We start from the raw sequence: 21,414 nt of genomic DNA, 5'->3' as shown, positions 1-21,414 counted from the left end.
TGGTCCAGTAAATACAAAGAAGAGTAGGCTGATCGACACCCCCATGAGGTGTGTGCATGGAAGCAGAATGCATTAAGCTTCTGCATGTTACTACAGGGTATGTCAAAAAATGTATTCCCTGTTCTACATGGTTCAGCTACTGGGCAAAAGTAATGTTATATTTCTTCAACAGGTGGCAGCAGAATTGTAACTCTTGCTGTGCAATCCCGCTAGTGACAAGGATGTAACCTCGACGTGGCTGATGTATGTTTGAGCTTTGAAGTGTGGAAGTAAGTAATTAAATGGTACCAGAAGTTTCAGAATGTCATTATGGTTCAAAGACAGTGGAGAAGTGAGTATGGTATAGCACCACCTTCAAAGTTAACAATGACATGTCTATAAGACAAATTCAAAGTTCACGGAACAGTGTGTAATGTGCACAAAAAGTGGCACATGAAAGTATTGTTAAGTGTTAGTTGTGTGCTACCCATTCTGAAGAAAGGCATGTTTCATGGGTACATCCCAACGCTTGTGCAACATCTCAATGACAACGTATCAGACTGAAGGTTAGATTGTTCAGAATGGATTCAGGAGATGTAATAAGTGAACCGGGATTTATGGGTAGCATAATTTACTCAGATGAACCCCAATTTACATTTAATGGAACTGTCAATATGGCACAATTACGTATATTGGGCTTAAGATAATCCTCACATTACAGGTGAAAAGGCTGTGAATTGTCCTGGTGTGAATAGGTGGTGTGGTTCGTTTGCAAGGGGGCTAATTGGGCCTTTCCACTTTGAAGGCAATGTAGCTGGAGAAAAGTATCTACCACCACTTGTTGATTCCATATTCCCTGCTATACATGAGTTGTAAGATAATGACAAATTTTGATACCAACAAGATGGAGCCTCACCATGTTGTCATAGGGGCGTACCTGTATCAAAATTTGACAGGCCAGTGCATAGGATGCAGGAGACAACTACGCTGCTCGATTTCTTCTTATGGGACACAGTAAAAGATTAGATGTGCACACAAGAACCACATAACCTAAACCTACTTTGGAGTGAGATTCAAGCAGTTTGTGCAGAAATCACATTGGACACTTTGGTATGATGTACAGAATCAATGGTGACTCATGCTCAGAAATGTATTGATTCCGAAGATCACCGTTCTGGAAATCAATCAGAAAGAAAGTACATTAACTTTTTAAACTTGCCTTTAATCTTTCCATTTGCAGAAATTTAACCTTGTAGAATGGAAAATAAATTTCCTGTGACAGTTCAAAGTGTGTATACATTTGTTTGAGGCACCCTGTAGTCAGCTTTTTATCAAAAGTAAGGCTCAAAAAAACAGGACTGTGCAACAACTCTGAAGTATTGGGTAATCAAGTAGAGCTCTGGGTCAGGATGGACTACAGAACGACGACAGAAATGGATGACCTGTATTTTTTCAGGAGAGATCTGGAAACTGGGGAAAGGGACTGATAGCAGTCTTGTGGGACCCAGCAGACCCAATGGAGAATGCTACTGAGCCACACCTCAAGTGGCTCTGCTGTCACAATATAGGAAGCCGGCAGCAGCCACTCAACACACTTGCAGTTAGAGTGTCTTTGCTATTACACCATTGTCCATGTTTAGAACAGGCAAGCTTCATCCTTGTTCATATTGAGAACTGGGCTCTATTTCTTGTTGCATTATTTGTAATGAGTCTTCATACTCTTGAGGAAATACAAGTTAAGTAAATCTTCTGTTTGCTGTGCTAACTTGCTCACTTATCATTTCTGCTCCCGTCCAACTTTCCTACGAAGAAATCTGCTGCATCACTCTGTAGCCTCTCCTTACCATTGTGTACAAAGTCGTAAACAACAATTTATATGAGCACCAAATATTCCACAATGCTGGTATTCACGCAAATACTGAACAATCCAGAACATATAAAAATTACAAACATAAGTTATTTCAAGAACATTGCTGAAATATAACTACTAAATAATAAGGAATACTGGTGGTGGTCGGGTTTGAACTGGCGACTCGCAGCATGCCAACCAGCAACGATAACCACTACACGGCATGATGTGTGTTATAGCTCGTAGTATTTGTTATATCAAGACAATGGCTGTGTCGGAGTATACCCTCACCGAGGTGAACAGCAACTCTGAACATGCACAAGTCCACCGATGCAGGCCAGTGGGGGTAGTATTATGCTATGAGAGACATTTACATTTGTAGGCCATGGGACCTGTGATAGTAATCAAAATCACTGTGACCACTGAGGACTACATGAACATTACTGTAGACCACTTGCAACCCTTCATACTTAATGTCTTCCCTGATGGCACTGGCACCTTTCAGGAGTATGATAGTGGACTCCCACAGATGTCTCAGCCAACAAATTCACCTATCTGAACATGATACTATCAGGAGCTAGTTCTACATCCACAAACCACCAGCCCATGATTTACAGCAATTGTGTGACCTGTGAGTAGAAGTCTCGTGCCACACAAGGTCACTGCTGTAGTGAATTCCAAAGATGAAGCAGCATGCTATTAAACTAGTGGTCATAACGTTTTGGCTGGTCATTGTATACAGTAAATTGTGCTGAGGATTACCCCTTGAAGGGGACCCCGTGCTATTCTGCCTGGGTCCACCATCTCATTGCTTGGCCAATTAGTGTGTTGCAGCCCACACATACCTGTGACAAAGGTACAGGTAGATCCCATTACATGCAGATTCATTACACACATTTTCACACGTACACGAATTTAGTTTTAAGTCCACTGATGCCATCTGTTAACAGTACACAAATGCAAAACTGTGTTAATGCATCTCAATGCACATCTTTGGTCATGTCTGTGGATACATGACTCATCGGTACAGGTCAACAGAGCTGTGAAGTTGCACTTGACCATGTCTATATCTAAAAATTTTAGTAAAATGAAATTTAGTGAGCCTGTCGAGTAAAAGAAGTATGTATCAAGGTGGTATTCGTTAGAAACAAAGTGACAACTTTGGATCGCTATGAGAAAAGTGGGTGCATTGTTGACATTCAGCATGCTTTGCGACTTAGTGAACCGACTGTGACAACTGTTTGTTACAATGCAGAATCATTTCGAAAAACTTCATACTGTTAAACTGACTTCAGTATGAGTTAAGTGACTGAATCTCACATGGAAGCAATGGAAAGAATGGAAAGAAAAATGTTAAGCCATTGGACTGAGCACCACGACCAATAGCACATGCCTCTCTCTGGAGCTGCAACTCAAGCTAAATCCAAGAGCTTGTATGCAGTTTTCATAAAAGAAGAGGATGATCCAGCACCTTTCTTGGACAGCTCTGGTTGGTTTGAGCACTTCAAGCATAGTTTTGGCTTTCACAATAATATAATGACATGAGAGGTAGCTGCAGCAGATGTTGGGGGCTGAAGAATTAGAAAGAGGTTTAAAGGAATTGTGACAGAAAAATGCTACACTGCAAAGCATATTTTCAACCTTGCTGAAATGGGCTTATTTTAGAAAGAAGTGCCGAGCCATACAATCGTTTCTACTGAAGAAAAAACGGCACCTGGATTTAAGGCTGCCAAGGACTGATACACCCTTCTTTTCTGAGGAAATGTTGTGGCTGATTGCAAATTAAAACCCCCTTTTAATCTACCAATCTCAGAATCCTAGGGCACTAAAGAATTGTGACGAGCAGACTGAGAGTTCATTGGAGATGGAATAACAACAACTTCAGTGAATTATTGTGTGTTTCAGTGTTAAATTAGTATGTGTATAAATTTCACATTAAAATGTGTTTCACTAAAATGATAATAGTTATTTTTGGTAAAAATACTAAGAAACACTGCAACTTGAAACTTGATATGTGAGTAGATGAGAACCTAACCCCGTATTTTACACATAAAATAACTCAATTTACGCAAATTCTGCATGTGTGATGACTGTGCAGAATGTAACAAGCACATATAAAAAGATTTGCCTGTATCAGGTACTCTAGAATGTTAAGCATATATTTAGCGACTTTTCCACTGTCGTACACAAATGAGATGTGGAGACTATATTGAGAAGGCTGCCCAGAGACAACAGGACCATGATAATACAGGGCTATTACAAATGATTGAAGCGATTTCATAAATTCACTGTAGCTCTATTCATTGACATATGGTCACGACACACTATAGATACGTAGAAAAACTCAAAGTTTTGTTCGGCTGAAGCCGCACTTCAGGTTTCTGCCGCCAAAGCGCTCGAGAGTGCAGCGAGACAAAATGGCGACAGGAGCCGAGAAAGCGTATGTCGTGCTTGAAATGCACTCACATCAGTCAGTCATAACAGTGCAACGACACTTCAGGACGAAGTTCAACAAAGATCCACCAACTGCTAACTCCATTCGGCAATGGTACACGCAGTTTAAAGCTTCTGGATGCCTCTATAAGGGGAAATCAACGGGTCGGCCTGCAGTGAGCGAAGAAACGGTTGAACGCGTGCGGGCAAGTTTCATGCGTAGCCCGCGGAAGTCGACCAATAAAGCAAGCAGGGAGCTAAACGTACCACAGCCAACGGTTTGGAAAATCTTACGGAAAAGGCTAAAGCAGAAGCCTTACCATTTACAATTGCTACAAGCCCTGACACCCGATGACAAAGTCAAACGCTTTGAATTTTCGGCGCGGTTGCAACAGCTCATGGAAGAGGATGCATTCAGTGCGAAACTTGTTTCCAGTGATGAAGCAACATTTTTTCTTAATGGTGAAGTGAACAGACACAATGTGCGAATCTGGGCGGTACAGAATCCTCACGCATTCGTGCAGCAAATTCGCAATTCACCAAAAGTTAATGTGTTTTGTGCAATCTCACGGTTTAAAGTTTATGGCCCCTTTTTCTTCTGCGAAAAAAACGTTACAGGACACGTGTATCTGGACATGCTGGAAAATTGGCTCATGCCACAACTGGAGACCGACAGCGCCGACTTCATCTTTCAACAGGATGGTGCTCCACCGCACTTCCATCATGATGTTCGGCATTTCTTAAACAGGAGATTGGAAAACCGATGGATCGGTCATGGTGGAGATCATGATCAGCAATTCATGTCATGGCCTCCACACACTCCCGACCTAACCCCATGCAATTTCTTTCTGTGGGGTTATGTGAAAGATTCAGTGTTTAAACCTCCTCTACCAAGAAACGTGCCAGAACTGCGAGCTCGCATCAACGATGCTTTCGAACTCATTGATGGGGACATGCTGCGCCGAGTGTGGGAGGAACTTGATTATCGGCTTGATGTCTGCTGAATCACTAAAGGGGCACATATCGAACATTTGTGAATGCCTAAAAAAACTTTTTGAGTTTTTGTATGTGTGTGCAAAGCATTGTGAAAATGTCTCAAATAATAAAGTTACTGTAGAGCTGTGAAATCGCTTCAATCATTTGTAATAACCCTGTATTTGTTAGTACTGTGCTACTGTCATATGCTCTCCAACACTGGTGACACTGTGTGTGTTTGGCAGTAAGTAATAGTGTTCTAGCCATTAATTCTTTTGTGCCTGAACAATACATTCTAGAGTTTTTTCTAACAAATGAGTTTGGTGCAGTTAGCCTATAGCCTGGCAGTACTGTGTTCTTTTCCTTGCTTTAGTATGGGCACAATGATTTGCAAAACCCATATCACCAGGAGCAATTCATAGGCCACATTTAATAGAGAATTCATAGATGTTGTAATGGGTTTGATGACAAGTGTGTGAACACAGGTTAAAAAATGTTGTCAATCAAAGAAAGGAAAAGAGTTTTTCACTGCCAGTTGCAGTTCCCTCATTGTAATGAGTGTGTGTTTAGAGAGTAATCTTTCACAGTGAGTTTGAATTAAATTTCTGTAGGCTTCACAGACGATGAAGTGATTATGTCCACAAAGTCCACCGTACAGCCTGTGACTGTCTATCCAATTTTTTAGGTGCATTTTCTGTTTATAGAGCTCCTGATTTTCTGCCATATGTCCATCATGTCAGCACTGACCATCAGTGGGGCACAGAATTACTTCCAAGGTTCAGTTTTGCATAGTTTAAAGATCTGCTTCACTCTAGTGCTGACATATTTGAATTTGAGACACTTTTTTTTCTTTGAACTGTTGTCAAAATACACTTAATTCTGCCCCCCTTTACATCAATAGCCCAAAAGCATTCCAGGTTGCATAGTATCATAAGCAGTTAATTTTGGGAATGGCGAACAGCGTTCCTTGGAATGGTCATTGAAGCTCTTTTTTAGAACATGACCACCGAGCAAAGTAGCACAGCAGTTAGCACACTGGACTCTCATTTGGGAGGATGACAGTTCAAACCAGTGTCTAGCCATCCTGACTTAGATTTTCCATGATTTCCCAAAATCGTTCCAGGCAAATATCAGGATGGCTTCGATGAAAGGGCACAATACATTTCCTTCCCCACCCTTGACACAATCTGAGCTTGTGCTCCATCTCTAATGACCTCGATGTCAACAGGACATCAGACTCATATTTCAATATGCTTGAACAAACTATCTGAAATGGAGGAAATGAATTTGCTGCCAAATTCATTGTAATCATATGTGGGGAAGCGTTCACCAATTTAATTGGTATACTTAATATCAGGAGCATCACAAGACTCAACTGTATGACAAGCACTACATTCAGTACTGCTGATCCAACACTTGCATTGTTTTCTGGCATGTGCAAAGTAGAGGCAACTAAAGCACTATCTCATGCAACGGATGTATGGTGCCATCTGGCATCATATTTACACTACTGGCCATTAAAATTGCTACACCACAAAGGTGACATGCTACAGACATGAAATTTAACCGACAGGAAGAAGATGCTGTGATATGCAAATGATTAGCTTTTCAGAGCATTCACACAAGGTTGGCGCCGGTGGCGACACCTACAGTGTGCTGACATGAGGAAAGTTTCTAACAGATTTCTCATACACAAACAGTTGACCAGCGTTGCCTGGTGAAACGCTGTTGTGATGCCTCGTGTAAGGAAGAGAAATGCATACCATCATGTTTCCGACTTTGATAAAGGTCGGATTGTAGCCTATTGCGATTGCGGTTTATCGTATCGCGACATTGCTGCTTGCGTTGGTCGAGATCCAATGACTGTTAGCAGAATATGGAATCGGTGGGTTCAGGAGGGTAATACGGAACGCCGTGCTGGATCCCTCGTATCACTAGCACTCGAAATGACAGGCATCTTATCCGCATGGGTGTAATGGATCGTGCAGCCACGTCCCGATCCATGAGTCAACAGATGGGGGCGTTTGCAAGACAACACCATCTGCGTGAACAGTTTGACGACGTTTGATGCTCCATCACAGACAGGAGCACCTGCAATGGTGTACTCAACGACGAACCTGGGTGCATGAATGGCAAAACGTCATTTTTTCGGGTGAATCCAGGTTCTGTTTACAGCAGTATGATGGGCGCATCTGTGTTTGGCGACACTGCGATGAACGCATATTGGAAGCGTGTATTCGTCACCGCCATACTGGCATATCACCCGGCGTGATGGTATGGGGTGCTACTGGTTACACGTCTCTGACACCTCTTGTTCACATTGACGGCACTTTGAACAGTGGACGTTATATTTCAGATGTGTTACGACCCGTGGCACTACCCTTCATTCGATCCCTGCGAAACCCTACATTTCAGCAGGATAATGCATGACCGCATGTTGCAGGTCCTGTACGGGCCTTTCTGGATACAGAAAATGTTAGACTGCTGCCCTGGCCAGCATATTCTACAGATCTCGCACCAATTGAAAACATCTGGTCAATGGTGGCCGAACAACTGGCTCATCAGAATACGCCAGTCACTACTCTTGATGAACTGTGGTATCGTGTTGAAGCTGCATTGGCAGCTGTACCTGTACGCGCCATCCAAGCTCTGTTTGACTCAATGTCCAGGTGTATCAAGGCCGTTATTACGGCCAGAGGTGGTTGTTCTGGGTACTGATTTCTCACGACCTATGCACCCAAACTGCGTGAATATGTAATCACGTGTCAGTTCTAGTATAATATATTTGGCCAATGAATACCCGTTTATCATCTGCATTTCTTCTTGGTGTAGCAATTTTAATGGCCGGTAGTGTAGTAAATAATAACATCACTTAGTAAATCTAAAAATCAGATGTCAGTAACATCTCAACAAATATGATGAGCTGCTAATGACGAACACTTAGCACATAGTAACATTAATCTTTGGATAGGAATAACAGTGCAAAGTCACATAATCTCTTTAACTTTAAGTGAGCTGGCTAGCAGACTATGCTTAGGTACGAAGCGCACACACACACTTCTCCAATCAACCAAAATAATTAAATGCTATAGGACACTCATTGCTTGGCAACTGAATATGTGTAATAACTATTTACTCAGCAAAACAGATCAACAGTGGATGTACAAGTATGTACTAGTTAGCACAAATTATCATTCTCTCTTAAAAAATAGGTGTGTATCATCATCAAACAGAAAGCCACAAATACAGACTCATAAAACATGAGTAAGAGACACTACTATATGACGAAATAAAAAGAAGTAGGTATTGTCCAGGGAAAATAAGGCAGTTCTATTTTTTTTGGATAATGTTTACTCATTTCTACTGACGGATCAGATTTGATTGAAAACTAACTTTTGACAACATTCTCTGCCAAAAATAGCACAAGAAGAAGTATAAGAAACATTTATTGGTTGATTGGTTTGTGGGATTGAAGGGACCAGACTATTAGGGCCATCAGTCCCTTTTTCCATGAACTTTTAAACACCCACAAAGAATAGGAACAAACAATGGAGATGACAAGAGACGACGCAGGACAAGAAAGACACAGAAAGAGACCAGAAAAAAAGGAATTAAAATCACACCAAGTGTGTCAGTGGTTGGCCGACCATAGAAACACAAAAAAGGAAAAGCCTACCACCAAGAAACGCACTAAAAACCCCAGTCTAAAATCGTAGGCCAAAGGCCAGACTCAACACAAATAAAGGACAAACACTTAGATCTAGCGACAAAAACCCCCTGCACGAATAAAAGCCAAAACTAAATCTGCCATCGCAACATCATCTGATAAAAGTGCAGGAAGTGTATCAGGCAGCGCAAACGTCTGCCTGAGCGGAGTTAAAAGTAGGCAGTCCAACAAGATTTGGACCACCATCAAAGCTGACCCACAGTGACATAAAGGTGGGTCCTCTCGGCGCAATAAATAGCTGTGTGTTATCCAGGTATGGCCAATGCACAGCCGGCAGAGGACAACAGAGTCCTTGCGAGAGACCTGCAAGAAGGAGTGCCACGCACTGGCAGCCTCCTTGATGGCCTGAAGTTTGTTGGGTGAAGGAAGGGTGCACCATTCTTCACGCCAGGTGCAAAGTACCTTCTGCCGCAAAACTGACCTGAGGTCATTCTCCGAAAGGCCAATCTCCAAGGCTGGTGCACCGACAGCCTGTTTGGCTAGTGTGTCAACACATTCATTTCCCGGGATGCCAACATGACCCAGGGTCCACACAAAGACCACAGAGTGGCCACAACGGGCAAGAGTATGGAGGGACTCCTGGATAGCCACCACCAGACGAGAGTGAGGGAAACACTAGTCGATAGCTCTTAAGCCACTCAGGGAGTTACTACAGATAACGAAGGACCCACCTGAGCAGGAGCAGATATACTCTAGGGCACGAGTGATGGCGACCAGCTCGGCAGTGAAAACACTGCAGCCAGCCAGCAATGAGTGTTGTTTACAATGATCCCCTAAAGTAAGAGCATAACCGACACGACCAGCAACCATTGAACCATCAGTATAGACAATGTCAGAGCCTTGAAATGCGGCAAGGGTTGAAAGAAAGTGGCGGCGGAGGGCCTCAGGAGGGACTGAGCCCTTTGAACCCTATGCCAAATTGAGCCGAAGGCATGGGCGGGGCACACACCACGGGGGTATACACAGAGGGGCCCAGAAAAGAGGTGGAAGAGGGAAAACCTCAAGCCCAGAGAGAAGAGCTCTGACACAAACTGTGATAGTACACCCTAACCGGGGCCACCGTTCCGGAAGATGGACGACCGACTAAGGGAACAGGAGACGATAATTGTGATGCCCGGGCAAGCTACAAACATGTGTAGCATAAGCGGCCAGTAATCGTTGGCGCCAGAACCGCAATGGAGGGGCACCTGCCTCCACAAGTATGCTGTTGACAGGGCTTGTCTGGAAAGCTCCAGTGGCGAATCGGATCCCACTGTGAAGGATGGGGTCAAGCAACTGCAAAGCGGAAGGTGATGCCGAACTGTAAGCCAGGCTCCCATAATCTAGACGGGACTGAATTAACGCCTGGTACAGTCGTAGAAGGGTAGACCGATCGGCACCCCAGCTGACGTGACTCAAGCAACGAAGAGCGTTAAGATGCCACCAGCATGTCTGTTTAAGCTGCCGAATATGAGGAAACCATGTCAACCGGGTATCAAAAACCAATCCCAAAAACCGATGCATCTCCAACACAACAACAGGTTCGCCATCAAGATAAAGCCGTGGCTCAGGGTGAACAGTGCGTCGCCGGCAGAAATGCATAACGCAGGTCTTGGCAGCCGAAAACTGGAAGCCATGCGCTACTGCCCAAGACTGCGTCTTGCGAATAGCGCCCTGCAGCTGCAATTCAGCAGCTGCAATACCAGTGGAGCTAAAGTATAGGCAGAAGTCGTCAGCATACAAGGACATTCGCACCGCCGCATTGAGCCCATTAATTGCAATTAAAAAGAGGCAGACACTTTAAGACAGATCTTTGCAGTACCCCATTCTCCTGGACTTGGAAGGAACTATGGGAGGCTGCAACTTACACGCAGCAGGAACGAAGCGACAGAACATTTTGTATGAAAATTGGGAGCGGACCCCAAAGACCCCAACCATAAAGCGTACAGAGGATGTGATGTCGCCATGTCTTATCGTATGCCTTCTACATGTCAAAAAAGACGCGACCAGATGCAGGCAGGCAAAGGCCATATGGATGGCAGACTCCAGGCACACCAGATTATTGGCAGCAGAGCGGCCCTTAAGGAACCCACCCTGAGACGGAACCAGAAGGCCCCGAGACTCAAGTAGCCAACTCAACCTCTGGCTCACCATGCGTTCGAGCAACTTGCAAAGAATGTTGGTGAGGCTATTGGGACGGTAGCTGTCCACTTCCAGTAGGTTCTTGCCAGCTTTTAACACGGGGATTACGACACTTTCCCGTCATTGCGACGGGAACTCACCCTCAACCCAGATACGATTGAAAAGGTCTAGGAGGTGTCGCTGGCAGTCCACCGAGAGGTGTTTGAGCATCTGACAGTGGGTTCTTGCCAGCTTTTAACACGGGGATTGCGACACTTTCCCGTCATTGCGACGGGAACTCACCCTCAACCCAGATACGATTGAAAAGGTCTAGGAGGTGTCGCTGGCAGTCCACCGAGAGGTGTTTGAACATCTGACAGTGGATGCGGGAGCCGTATCAGGACAAGCGGCTGGGGCACTATGGAATTCCCACTCACTGAAGGAGCATTGTACGATTCAGAGAGGTGTGTGTGAAATGAAAGGCTCCGACATTCCAACTGCTGTTTCAGGGAGCGGAAGGCCAGTGGGTAATTCGCAGAAGCAGAACTCTGAGCAAAATGCTCCGCCACGCGGTTTGCAATTGTGTTGGAGTCAGCACAGACTGCTCCATTTAGTGAAATCGCAGGTACGCTGACGGGGGTCTGATAGCCATAGAGTCGCCTAATCTTGGCTCAAACCTGCGATGGAGAGATATACCTTTCCCAGCACTCCTGCTTGCATTTGCGAATGTGGAGGCGGGCTCGCGCACGGAGCCGTTTAAAGGCAATGAGGTGTGCCAATGAGGGATGCCGCTTGTGACACTCGAGTGCCCGCCTGCGATCTTTAATTGCTTCAGTGATCTCGAGCAACCACCAAGGCACAGTCTTCTGCCGATGGGACCCAGAAAAACAGCGAATGGCAGATTCTGCGGCAGTAATGATGCCGGTGGTGACCGAGTGAACCACCGCATCAATGGAGTCATTGGAAAGAGGCTCAATAGTGGCAATGGAGGTGACCAAGTCCCAGTCAGCCTTATTCATAGCCCATCTGCAGAGGCGCCCAGAAGAGTGACACTGTGGCAGTGACAGAAAGACCAGAAAGTGGTCACTACCGCACAAGTCGTCATGCACATTCCATTGGACAGATGGTAATAGGCTAGGGCTGCAGATCGAAAGGTCGATGGCTGAGTACGTGCCACTGAAATGTGTGAAGGCACTAGTATTTAAAGGAGAAAGGTCAAGCTGAGCCAATACTTGCTCAATGATGCTACCTTGGCCTGCCACTGATCCACCCCACAGAGGGTTATGGGCATTGAAGCCACTCAGTAACAGAAAAGGTGGCAGCAATTGGGCTATCAGCGCAGCCAAGACATGCTGCGGGAGACTGCAGCCAGTAACAGCCTGAGGCATCCAAACCCGAACAGCGACAGCCTCTAAAGGTGTTTCTAGAGAGACAGACTCGCTGTAAAGAGAGTGAAGTACGTAGATGCAGACACCACCAGATACCCTCTCATAAGCTGCCCGGTTCTTATAATAACCCCAACAGCTACGGAGGGCGGAGGTTCATATCGCCGGAAACCAAGTTTCCTGAAGAGCAATGCAGAGGAAAGGGTGAAGGCTGAGAAGTTGTCAGAGCTCAGCGAGATGGTGGAAAAAACCACTGCAGTTCCACTGGAGAATGACATTGTCCATGGCTGAGAAAGGCGTGAAGGGACCAAGGAGGCAGATTACACTGCTGGGTCACTTGCTGCGACCGATTGAGTACCGACGGGAGCAACATCCATAATGTGTGAGGACCGACGAGATCTAGGTCCTCAGCGGATGCCAAAATCTCCACCGCATCCTCAGACACAGAGCTTGTAGGTAGCGATCGAGTGGGTGCCATTGCAATTTCCTTTGGTTGCCCTTGCTGGGAGGGCTTCTTTGATTCGGTCTCCGGGACCGAAGAGGACCACGAAGTCCTACGACCAGCTACCTAGGGCTTCTTCAGCCCCTGGGGGGTATCTGGTTTGCCACTGGTAGGAACCTGGGAAGGGAGTGTAGACTTACACTTCTCCGGCTTAGAAGTGGGGACTGGTGGCCCTGATGGTTGGCGGGGTGCTGCTCCCGATGTAGGTGGTGCGGGAGCAACAGGGAGGGAAGTGCCCCCAACCATCATGGGGGCAGGTGTGGTCATTCGGCTCTGAGAGCTGACTGTATGTGGTGCAATGGATGGAGCTGTAACAGGAGTGACAGTGACAGCATAAGATGACTCGTGCGCACCGAATGAAGCCGTTCAAATTTCCATTTAGCCTCAGTGTAGGTCAGTCGGTCCAGGGTCTTGTATTCCGTTATTTTCCGCTCCTTCTGTAGAATCTTACAGTCCAGCGAGCAAGGGGGATGGTGCTCTCCGCAGTTCACACAAATGGGAGGTGAGGCACATGGAGTATCGGGATGGGATGGACGACTACAATCATGACATATGAGGCTGGAAGCACAGTGGGAAGACATATGGCCGAACTTCCAACACTTCAAGCACCGCATCGGGGGAGGGATATATGGCTTGACATCACAGCAGTAGACCATCACCTTCACCTTCTCGGGTCATGTGTCACCCTCGAAGGCCAAGATTAAGGCACCGGTGGCAACCTGATTATCCCTCGGACCCCAGTGGACGCGCCAGACGAAATGGACATCTCATCGATCTAAGTTGGTGCACAGCTCGTCATCGGACTTTAAAAGACGGTCCCTGTGGAAGGTAATGTCCTGGACCATATTTAAGCTTTTATGGGGTGTGATAGTAACAGAAACATCACCCAGCTTCTTACAAGCGAGTAATGCCCGTCACTGGGTAGAGGATGCTGTTTATATCAAGACTGACCTGGACCGCATTTTTGACAAGCCCTCCACCTCCCCAAACTTGTCCTCTAAATGCTCTACGAAGAACTGAGGCTTCGTGGACACAAAGGATTCCCCATCAGCTCCCGTACAGACGACATACTGGGGCGAATACGTCTCGCTGCCATTCATAGCCTTTCGTTCCTCCCATGAGGTGGCCAGGGAGGGGAACGATTTGGAGTCATACATGTTTGCATTAAAGCGAGCCTTCGAATGCTTAGAGACTGCTGGTGGTTGACCACCAGCAAGATAAGATGTGCCACGCTTCATTGCTTGTCATCCACCCTGATGCCACCTACTCCGACCAAGGGCCCTCCCCATGGGCGCCACCCAGCCACAGCAAAGGCCACCTGGCAGGATGGCCATTGCCGGGCATCCAGATGCCCCAGGGAGATAAAGGCGCAGGCATCAGTAGAGCGATCCCTGTGTTGTCAGGAGGCAACAACCAACAGGATAAATGGCGGCCCCACCACAACGGACTGGCTACCGTGCTGGATATTAGGTGGCAAGAGGTCCATGGTCGTCGTCGTCAGCGTAGAAAGCGACACTGCAGAGTGCATGGTGGAAATCGCACCCAGGAATGTATCCTCGCCCAAGAGATGGAGAGTGCGCGGGACTGCAATGCAACGACGAATAAGCTGCCTAAATGTCTCAATGCACGATGGACACAATGCACGAAGTAAGACGCCCTTCCCCAATTGGCTCACTCTTTAGAATAATTTTGAAATATGGTGGTCAAACAACAGAGGGGACCGTCAGATAAGGGCCGAAACATTTGGTACTCCTTTTAGTCGCCTCTTACGACACATTTATTGAAGAATGTTGCTGTGAGGAAGTATTTTCCCATGTTGGCTTTACTTTTTTTACCCAACCGAAGAGAAATGGAAAAAATCCAAAGATTTTGGTATACACTAAAAAGAAACAAAGATGTGTATTACTCAGTTGATACAACACTACATTCATGAAGGGAAAAATGCTAATTATGAACATCACCAAATCCCTGTGACTTCATACGAATTTCAACCAATTATCCATACTACACTTTTTATCGAGATTTAGTGCATATGCAGCAGAGATGTGGAGAGTACTGGTCATAGTCTTGTTTAAGGGTTGAGCACTATATTTGTAGTGTGAAACAGCTGAATGACAAGCATTAGACTGTGTATCAATTACCATCCTCCCAATCAGCTGCCCATTTGTTTTTAATACTATCTTATGTTGAACTTGACTGTATAGGGCATAGTGAGCCACAGAAGAGAAGTCACAAACGAACTAATTGTAGCCCGTAAAGTCTAATTTTAAATAACTATGATATCTATTACAAACTGTATAACTAGTCAAACTAGACTATATCTTAAAACACTTGAACATACTTAATGTCATATTCTTCTGCTTGAAATCCATGCTTATGGCATACTTCTTCGAGGACCTATAATGAAACAAAAAGATAATGTCAGTCTGTCACTAACATAAACAAATGAATGTTGCCAAATAGGTAATTTATTTATATTATTTATAATATTTAGAAATATATTAGGATCAGTTAGGTTACTGGTAACTCAGTCTTATGCTTCTACAAGAATTATTGTAGTAGTAGTAGTAGTAGTAGTAGTAGTAGTAGCAGCAGTAGCAGCAGCAGCAGCAGCAGCTTTATTCATCCGTAGATCTCTTTTTACAAGGATATAGGACCAGTCAAAGTATTTACAAGTTTAGATCAATTTAAAATAAAGTAACTCGTATGCACATACATTTACAGACTTCCAGTTACAGACAATCATTAGATTTTCTCTTGGTATACAATACTTTTTTTACAAATAACTTATTAAATAATGTAATAGCACTCTGTTCACTCATATCTCATCATCAATCACTGCATAACACTTCACTCACTACACACACAAACATGCGCGTAACCCCCCCCCCCCCCCCCCCCCACACACACACACACACACACACACACACACACACACACACACACAAACAAACATGCGCATAACCCCCCCCCCCCCCCCCCACACACACACACACACACACACACACACACACACACACACACACACACTCACTCTCTCTCTCTGGGCCATTTTCTGTACCGCAACTTCGCATTTGCTATCCTGAAAAACTGAGTCAGCATCCCTCAATAATGAGTGACACGTTGAGCTCAGAAAGAGGAAGAGGTGATAGTATTGCGCTATGCGTAGCTTGGCACTCAGTATTTCTAGAAAGGAAAAAAGAAGGGAAAAAGCATGAAGTGAAGATGTTATGGGGAATCTTGGATGTTTTATAATAATAATTATTATTATTATTTATTTGTATAACTTTTTTATCAAACCCCTACTTTGTTTTATCTAAGTAATCCTTCAATCTATAAAATGTACTGCATAACAGGTACTTTTTAGCTTCCTTTTTAAATAAGTGTATTTTGCAATTTCTTTAATCTCTTTTGGTAATTTATTGTACAGTTTCATTCCTTGGTAGAAAATGCTGTTATGAGTTTTATGTTTATTTTTTCTTGGTAAATGTAAGCTGAGTCTATCTTTTGTTGCATGGTCATGGACAGAGATGTTTATGCAGTAATTACCAATGTTATTTTTGATGTGTACAACTGACTGGTAAATGTATTCACATGGAGTAGTTAAAATTCCCTTTGTTTTGAACAGATCTTTACAATGAGCTCAACTAGTATTTTTGGTTATTATTCTTATGGCTCTTTTCTGGAATTTGAAAATTGTGTTCATATTTTGTGTGCTTGTCCCCAAAAAAGAATGCCATAGCTAAGAATTGAGTGTACATACGAATAAATTGTAACTAAAAGACACTGCATGTTACACACTGATGATAGGATTGTAAGGGCATAACATGCTGATGACTTCTTTTTGCTAGTACCTTTGTGTGTTCACAACAATTCAACTGAGAATCAATATTTGTTCCTAGAAATTATGTATTTGTTACACAGTCTATATAGGGGTCATCTAAATTTAAGATTTGACAAAAAGCGACTTACGAACAGACAAGAAGTAAGCCAGAGAAAGAACAGTACAGATTTAAACAGCTGGGACCAACTGAAGGAGACTTGTGAAGACACCCAATGAATTCACCCCCTTCATGAGAAGAAGGAAGCATCCATAATGGAATGAAGACTGTGACAATGCAATAGCCCAAAGACAGACACTCTGGGGGAAGTGGAATTGTAAGAAAACCAAGAAAAATTGGGAGAACTTTTTGGAACAAAGAAGGCTTACAGCGAAGATAATTCAAGGAACCACATGGACCTTCACACAAAACCAAGTAACCCAAATTGAAGAGAGCTTTGCTAGGTATAACTCCTGTGATTTCTACAAAGCCTTCAAGTATACACTCAGAAAATACAATCTGCCAAGCCTCCACTTCACACACTCACAGGGCAAACTGGTTTTTAACAACAAGGACAACTGCCATCTCTTTGCTCAGTACTTTAAAAACCTACTCAACTGTGATCCACCCAGTGAAGACTTTGACTACAAAAAAAACCACACCAAACCCAGACTCGCTGCCTCCTTCATTGGAAGAAGCTGGACAAATCATTCAACTTTGAAAGAATAATAAGGCAGCTGGAGAGGACTATCATTGTTCAACACTGGAAATGCGCTGGAAGAAATGCCTTGGCCAAGCTCACCGAGATCATCCAGGACATCTGGAAAACAGAGAAATTACTACCTGATTGGAACACGGCTCTGATCCATCTGGTTCACGAAAAGGGAAATTTTACTGATTTGAACAACTACCGTGGAATCCCTCGTTTCGGTAACATACAAGATTCTCTCCAAAGTATTAGTAATAAGGGCAGAAGATCGACTCGATAGTCAACTTGGAGAATATGAGGGAGGTTTCAGGAAGACCTGAGCCTGTGCTGAACAGATCCTCAGCCTTAAAACAATACTTGCATACTCCAAGATGAGAAAACGCAAGGTGGTAGTCACGTTTGTCAGTTTCAGGAAGGCCTACAACTCTGTTGATAGAGAAACGCTTAACAAAATACTCCAGGTACTAGGACTAGACAACAAAACCTGCAGACTCATTCTAGAAACCTTGATCAACACCTACTTCAAGGTCAAATTTAGAGTTGAGATCTCAGAAAGCTTCGAGATAAAACCTGTAGTGAGCCAGGGGGATGGACTCTCCCCACTTCTCTTCAACTGTGGCTTTGAAAAGGTTGAGAGAGAATAGCGTAAGGAACTGACCAATTTGGGTGTTCAGGGTGGTGTCTATCTGGGCCGTAAGAACAAAGGACTGATTGTAGATCGCGGGGCTTTCGCAGATGACATGGCACTGATTGCTGATTCTCTTGAAATGGCAACAATGCAGGTAAACTGCCTCAGCAAACAGGCAGCCAAAGGGGGTCTTCAAGTGTCGCTGGAGAAAATAGTTCTTCACCAACATCAAAGAAGCTAATAGAGAGATGTTACTAGACCAGAGAAACATCGAAAGGACTGAGAAGTTTAGGTATCTTGGCGAACGGATTGAACCCAGCTTATCAGAAAAAACGTAATTATCCACGAGAGTCAACAAGTGGAACTAACCTATCAACTAACTACAAACACCTACAACAAAAAATGCCTGTCGGGCAACCTGAAACTTAAGCACTACACATAAGTCATACAAACCAGATGCCCTGTATGCCATTGAATGTCTTTCCACGAACCAGAGAGGTCTGATGGAGAAATTGAAAGTCAGAGAGAGGAGATTCCTCAGGAAGATCCTAGGCCTGGTAGAAGAAGATGGGGAATTGAGAAGGCAACATACCTCTGATCTCTATGAACGTATCAAGAGGCTCTCTGACTGAGCAAGAAAAAGAAGGATAGCTTTCTATAGCCATGTTGCAAGATTGTCTCCAAATAGATTGACCAACCACCTGTTCATCTTCTGGGAAAACAAGAAGGTTCGCACCACTTGGCTGACAGAAACTGAAAAGGACATTAAAGAACTGGGAATAACTGATCTCCAGAGCAGACAGTCTGTGAGATGTACCATGAAGGAAGTCCGAGGATTTCAGGAAAATCCCCGAAGGAAAGGTAACCCCTGGACAAAAGAAAGGAAGGAGTTACATCGGCAGAGGATGCGACAGTACTGGACAAAGATCAAAGCCAACAGTTGAACAAGCATGGTACAAAGTAGGCCCATTTGAAACAAGAAGAAGAAACCGATACAGTGGCTTGATGATAGCTTATAACTCAGAAAGTACTGTGAATTAACTGGGAAGGTAAACACAATGACACAGCAGAAAAATATTACTGAACTGCCAAGAATGTGCCTTGGTTTGAAATACCAATACACATAACTTTTAAAATAATGGTGCTTCATCCACATCTACATACATACCGTACTCTTCAAGTCACCATACAGTACACAGCAGAAAGTCACCATACAGTACACAGCAGAGGGTACCTTCTACTGCAGCTAACCATTCCCTTTTCCATTTTACTTATAACAAAAACTGTCCATATGCTTCCATATGAATCCTGATTTCTCTTACCTTGTATTTATTGTCCTTACGTGAGATATACATTATTGCCAATACAACTGTCCTGCAATCCATCGTAAATGCCTGTTCTCTAAACTTTCTCAGTAGTTTTCCACAAAAATTATTTGTTTACCATCTCCAACCACTTGTCTTCTCACTAAAGCATGATCCAGAGCTCTGTCCAACAAGTACATCATCTCTGCCAGAGAACGGCACACCAAATCCGAACACCTACTCTACATGCTTCCTTGGCTATTTTGACAGCTGCACCTTTTTACCATATCCCAAATTATCATGATACCCAGCATAATACTAGCTCTTTGCCTTTATTTTTGATCTGCTGTATGGCATCTTATGTGGTCTGAATATTTTTCTGCTCAATATATTTGATGAACAGATTTCAGGGCCTGAGTCAGATCATATGAGAAACTTTCTACTGCAATGGCTTCTCACTCACGACTTCTTGTTCCCAGCATTATAATTTGTAGTTGCTCTGGAAGATAAACTCTGAAAATCAGAGAAAACAGCTGAACAGCGGACTCCATTTCCCTTCTTAAAGCAATCCAAATATATAACGAAAATACTTGATACAGGCTTAGAATTGAGGAAAACAAACATTTAAAAATGTAATGTGTAATAAGAGATTTCTTGCACTCCATAAAACTTAATATCACTCTGGGTCTCCGTAGATGCCAAAGTGGCAGTTTGATTCATCCCTGGCTCCTTATCCTGAGGTCTAATACATTCAGATCAATGTAATGTCCTTCAGTGCAGATCCCAAATGACTTCGCTGTACATGATTCATTTCTGATTATGCACTCAAAGCCTCCTCATTAACTCCTGAACTTGCATAGTTGATGGGGAACAGAATTCACAAATTTGTTCCATTTACTGTTGATGGTCTATGTTTGAACTTCAACAAAGTTACGCACCTGGCTCCGATTGCTGTGTGGCATTCTTCATTACACCATGGGGCGGGTTTTCTTCCGATATGATTGCTAGACTTTGCAATGGATCCTTCAGCAATTTGGTGGGTCACAGCTAATATGGTCTAACCTGTCCTGGCTGTATAGGAATAGTCCATATCAATTCAAGCAGGATAGGAAAAAAATCTTACCTTCATAGTCTCTGATGTTATTGAATTTAGCATATGTTAAAATGAAGGACTAAGTAAGGAACATTTATTTTTTTGTTTTCTCCAAAAAAATTTCTGCTCCGAGATACAGCCCTCCAAAGATGACACACTGCATACTATTTTGACGATGCAAATTTTGGAAAAAAATTTAAAATGCTGTATCTCTGAAGCAGTTCTAGATTTTTTTTTATTATTATGTGAAAGATAATTGCTTTATGATTACAAAGAAATCCCCCATTTGAACTTATCTGTCAAAGTTCTTTTAGTATAGCATTCTTAACTTTTTTTGTAATTTATGGATCTCTTTTTCAAAACTGCCAATCCATAAAATTTGATTTTCTTCTGTTGATTAGTACCATATAATTCTACATTCCCTGAAAAGGAGAGCTTACACTTGTACGTTGAACATGTTTTATAAACAGTTGAAATTTTTGCCATACATAAAATCTGTTTTATTACCACATTATCACACAACAGGCTCATAAAAATCAAACCCTAGTCTTAGTTAACATATTTTTAGTTTTGAAAGATGAGTAACAGACTCATTTTTCATGATTTTTTTAAATGGTTCCAAAATGTATGCGAAAGGTCCAGAGACTTACAGGTTTCAATTTATATAACTTCTGTGCACTCTGTTTTGCATTTAAATTAGCCAGTCAATGAACTAAAAATGTGTTCCACTCCTTCAGTATCTTTCTTTGATATAGAGTGATGCCTTCCTATTGAACCAATAGGAACTGGAGTACTTACAGTCTTCAAAACACTGAACAGGAGGTGAGCACTGGTGGCATTGTTGCTGTCCTTCAGCTGGAAACCTATTTCCAGCAGCAGGTCCATGTGGTAGCATAAAGTACAATTTCG

The 21,414-nt window shown here is 43.5% G+C and overlaps 1 protein-coding gene across 2 annotated transcripts in view; it reads right to left on the bottom strand.

Annotated features, from left to right (window-relative positions):
- LOC124606991 (tether containing UBX domain for GLUT4) overlaps nucleotides 1-21,414 on the bottom strand; it is a 57,917-nt gene that overhangs the window by 31,725 nt on the left and 4,778 nt on the right. For both annotated transcript variants that reach the window (XM_047139131.1, XM_047139130.1), the window contains exon 2: nucleotides 15,292-15,347. In XM_047139131.1, coding sequence (XP_046995087.1) covers nucleotides 15,292-15,347 — 56 coding nt within the window. The remainder of the gene's footprint in view (nucleotides 1-15,291; nucleotides 15,348-21,414) is intronic.

The sequence above is a fragment of the Schistocerca americana genome, chromosome 3, assembly GCF_021461395.2.
Source record: "Schistocerca americana isolate TAMUIC-IGC-003095 chromosome 3, iqSchAmer2.1, whole genome shotgun sequence".
In the NCBI taxonomy this organism is placed as follows: domain Eukaryota; kingdom Metazoa; phylum Arthropoda; class Insecta; order Orthoptera; family Acrididae; genus Schistocerca; species Schistocerca americana.
This window is presented reverse-complemented; position numbering and strand designations above follow the sequence as displayed.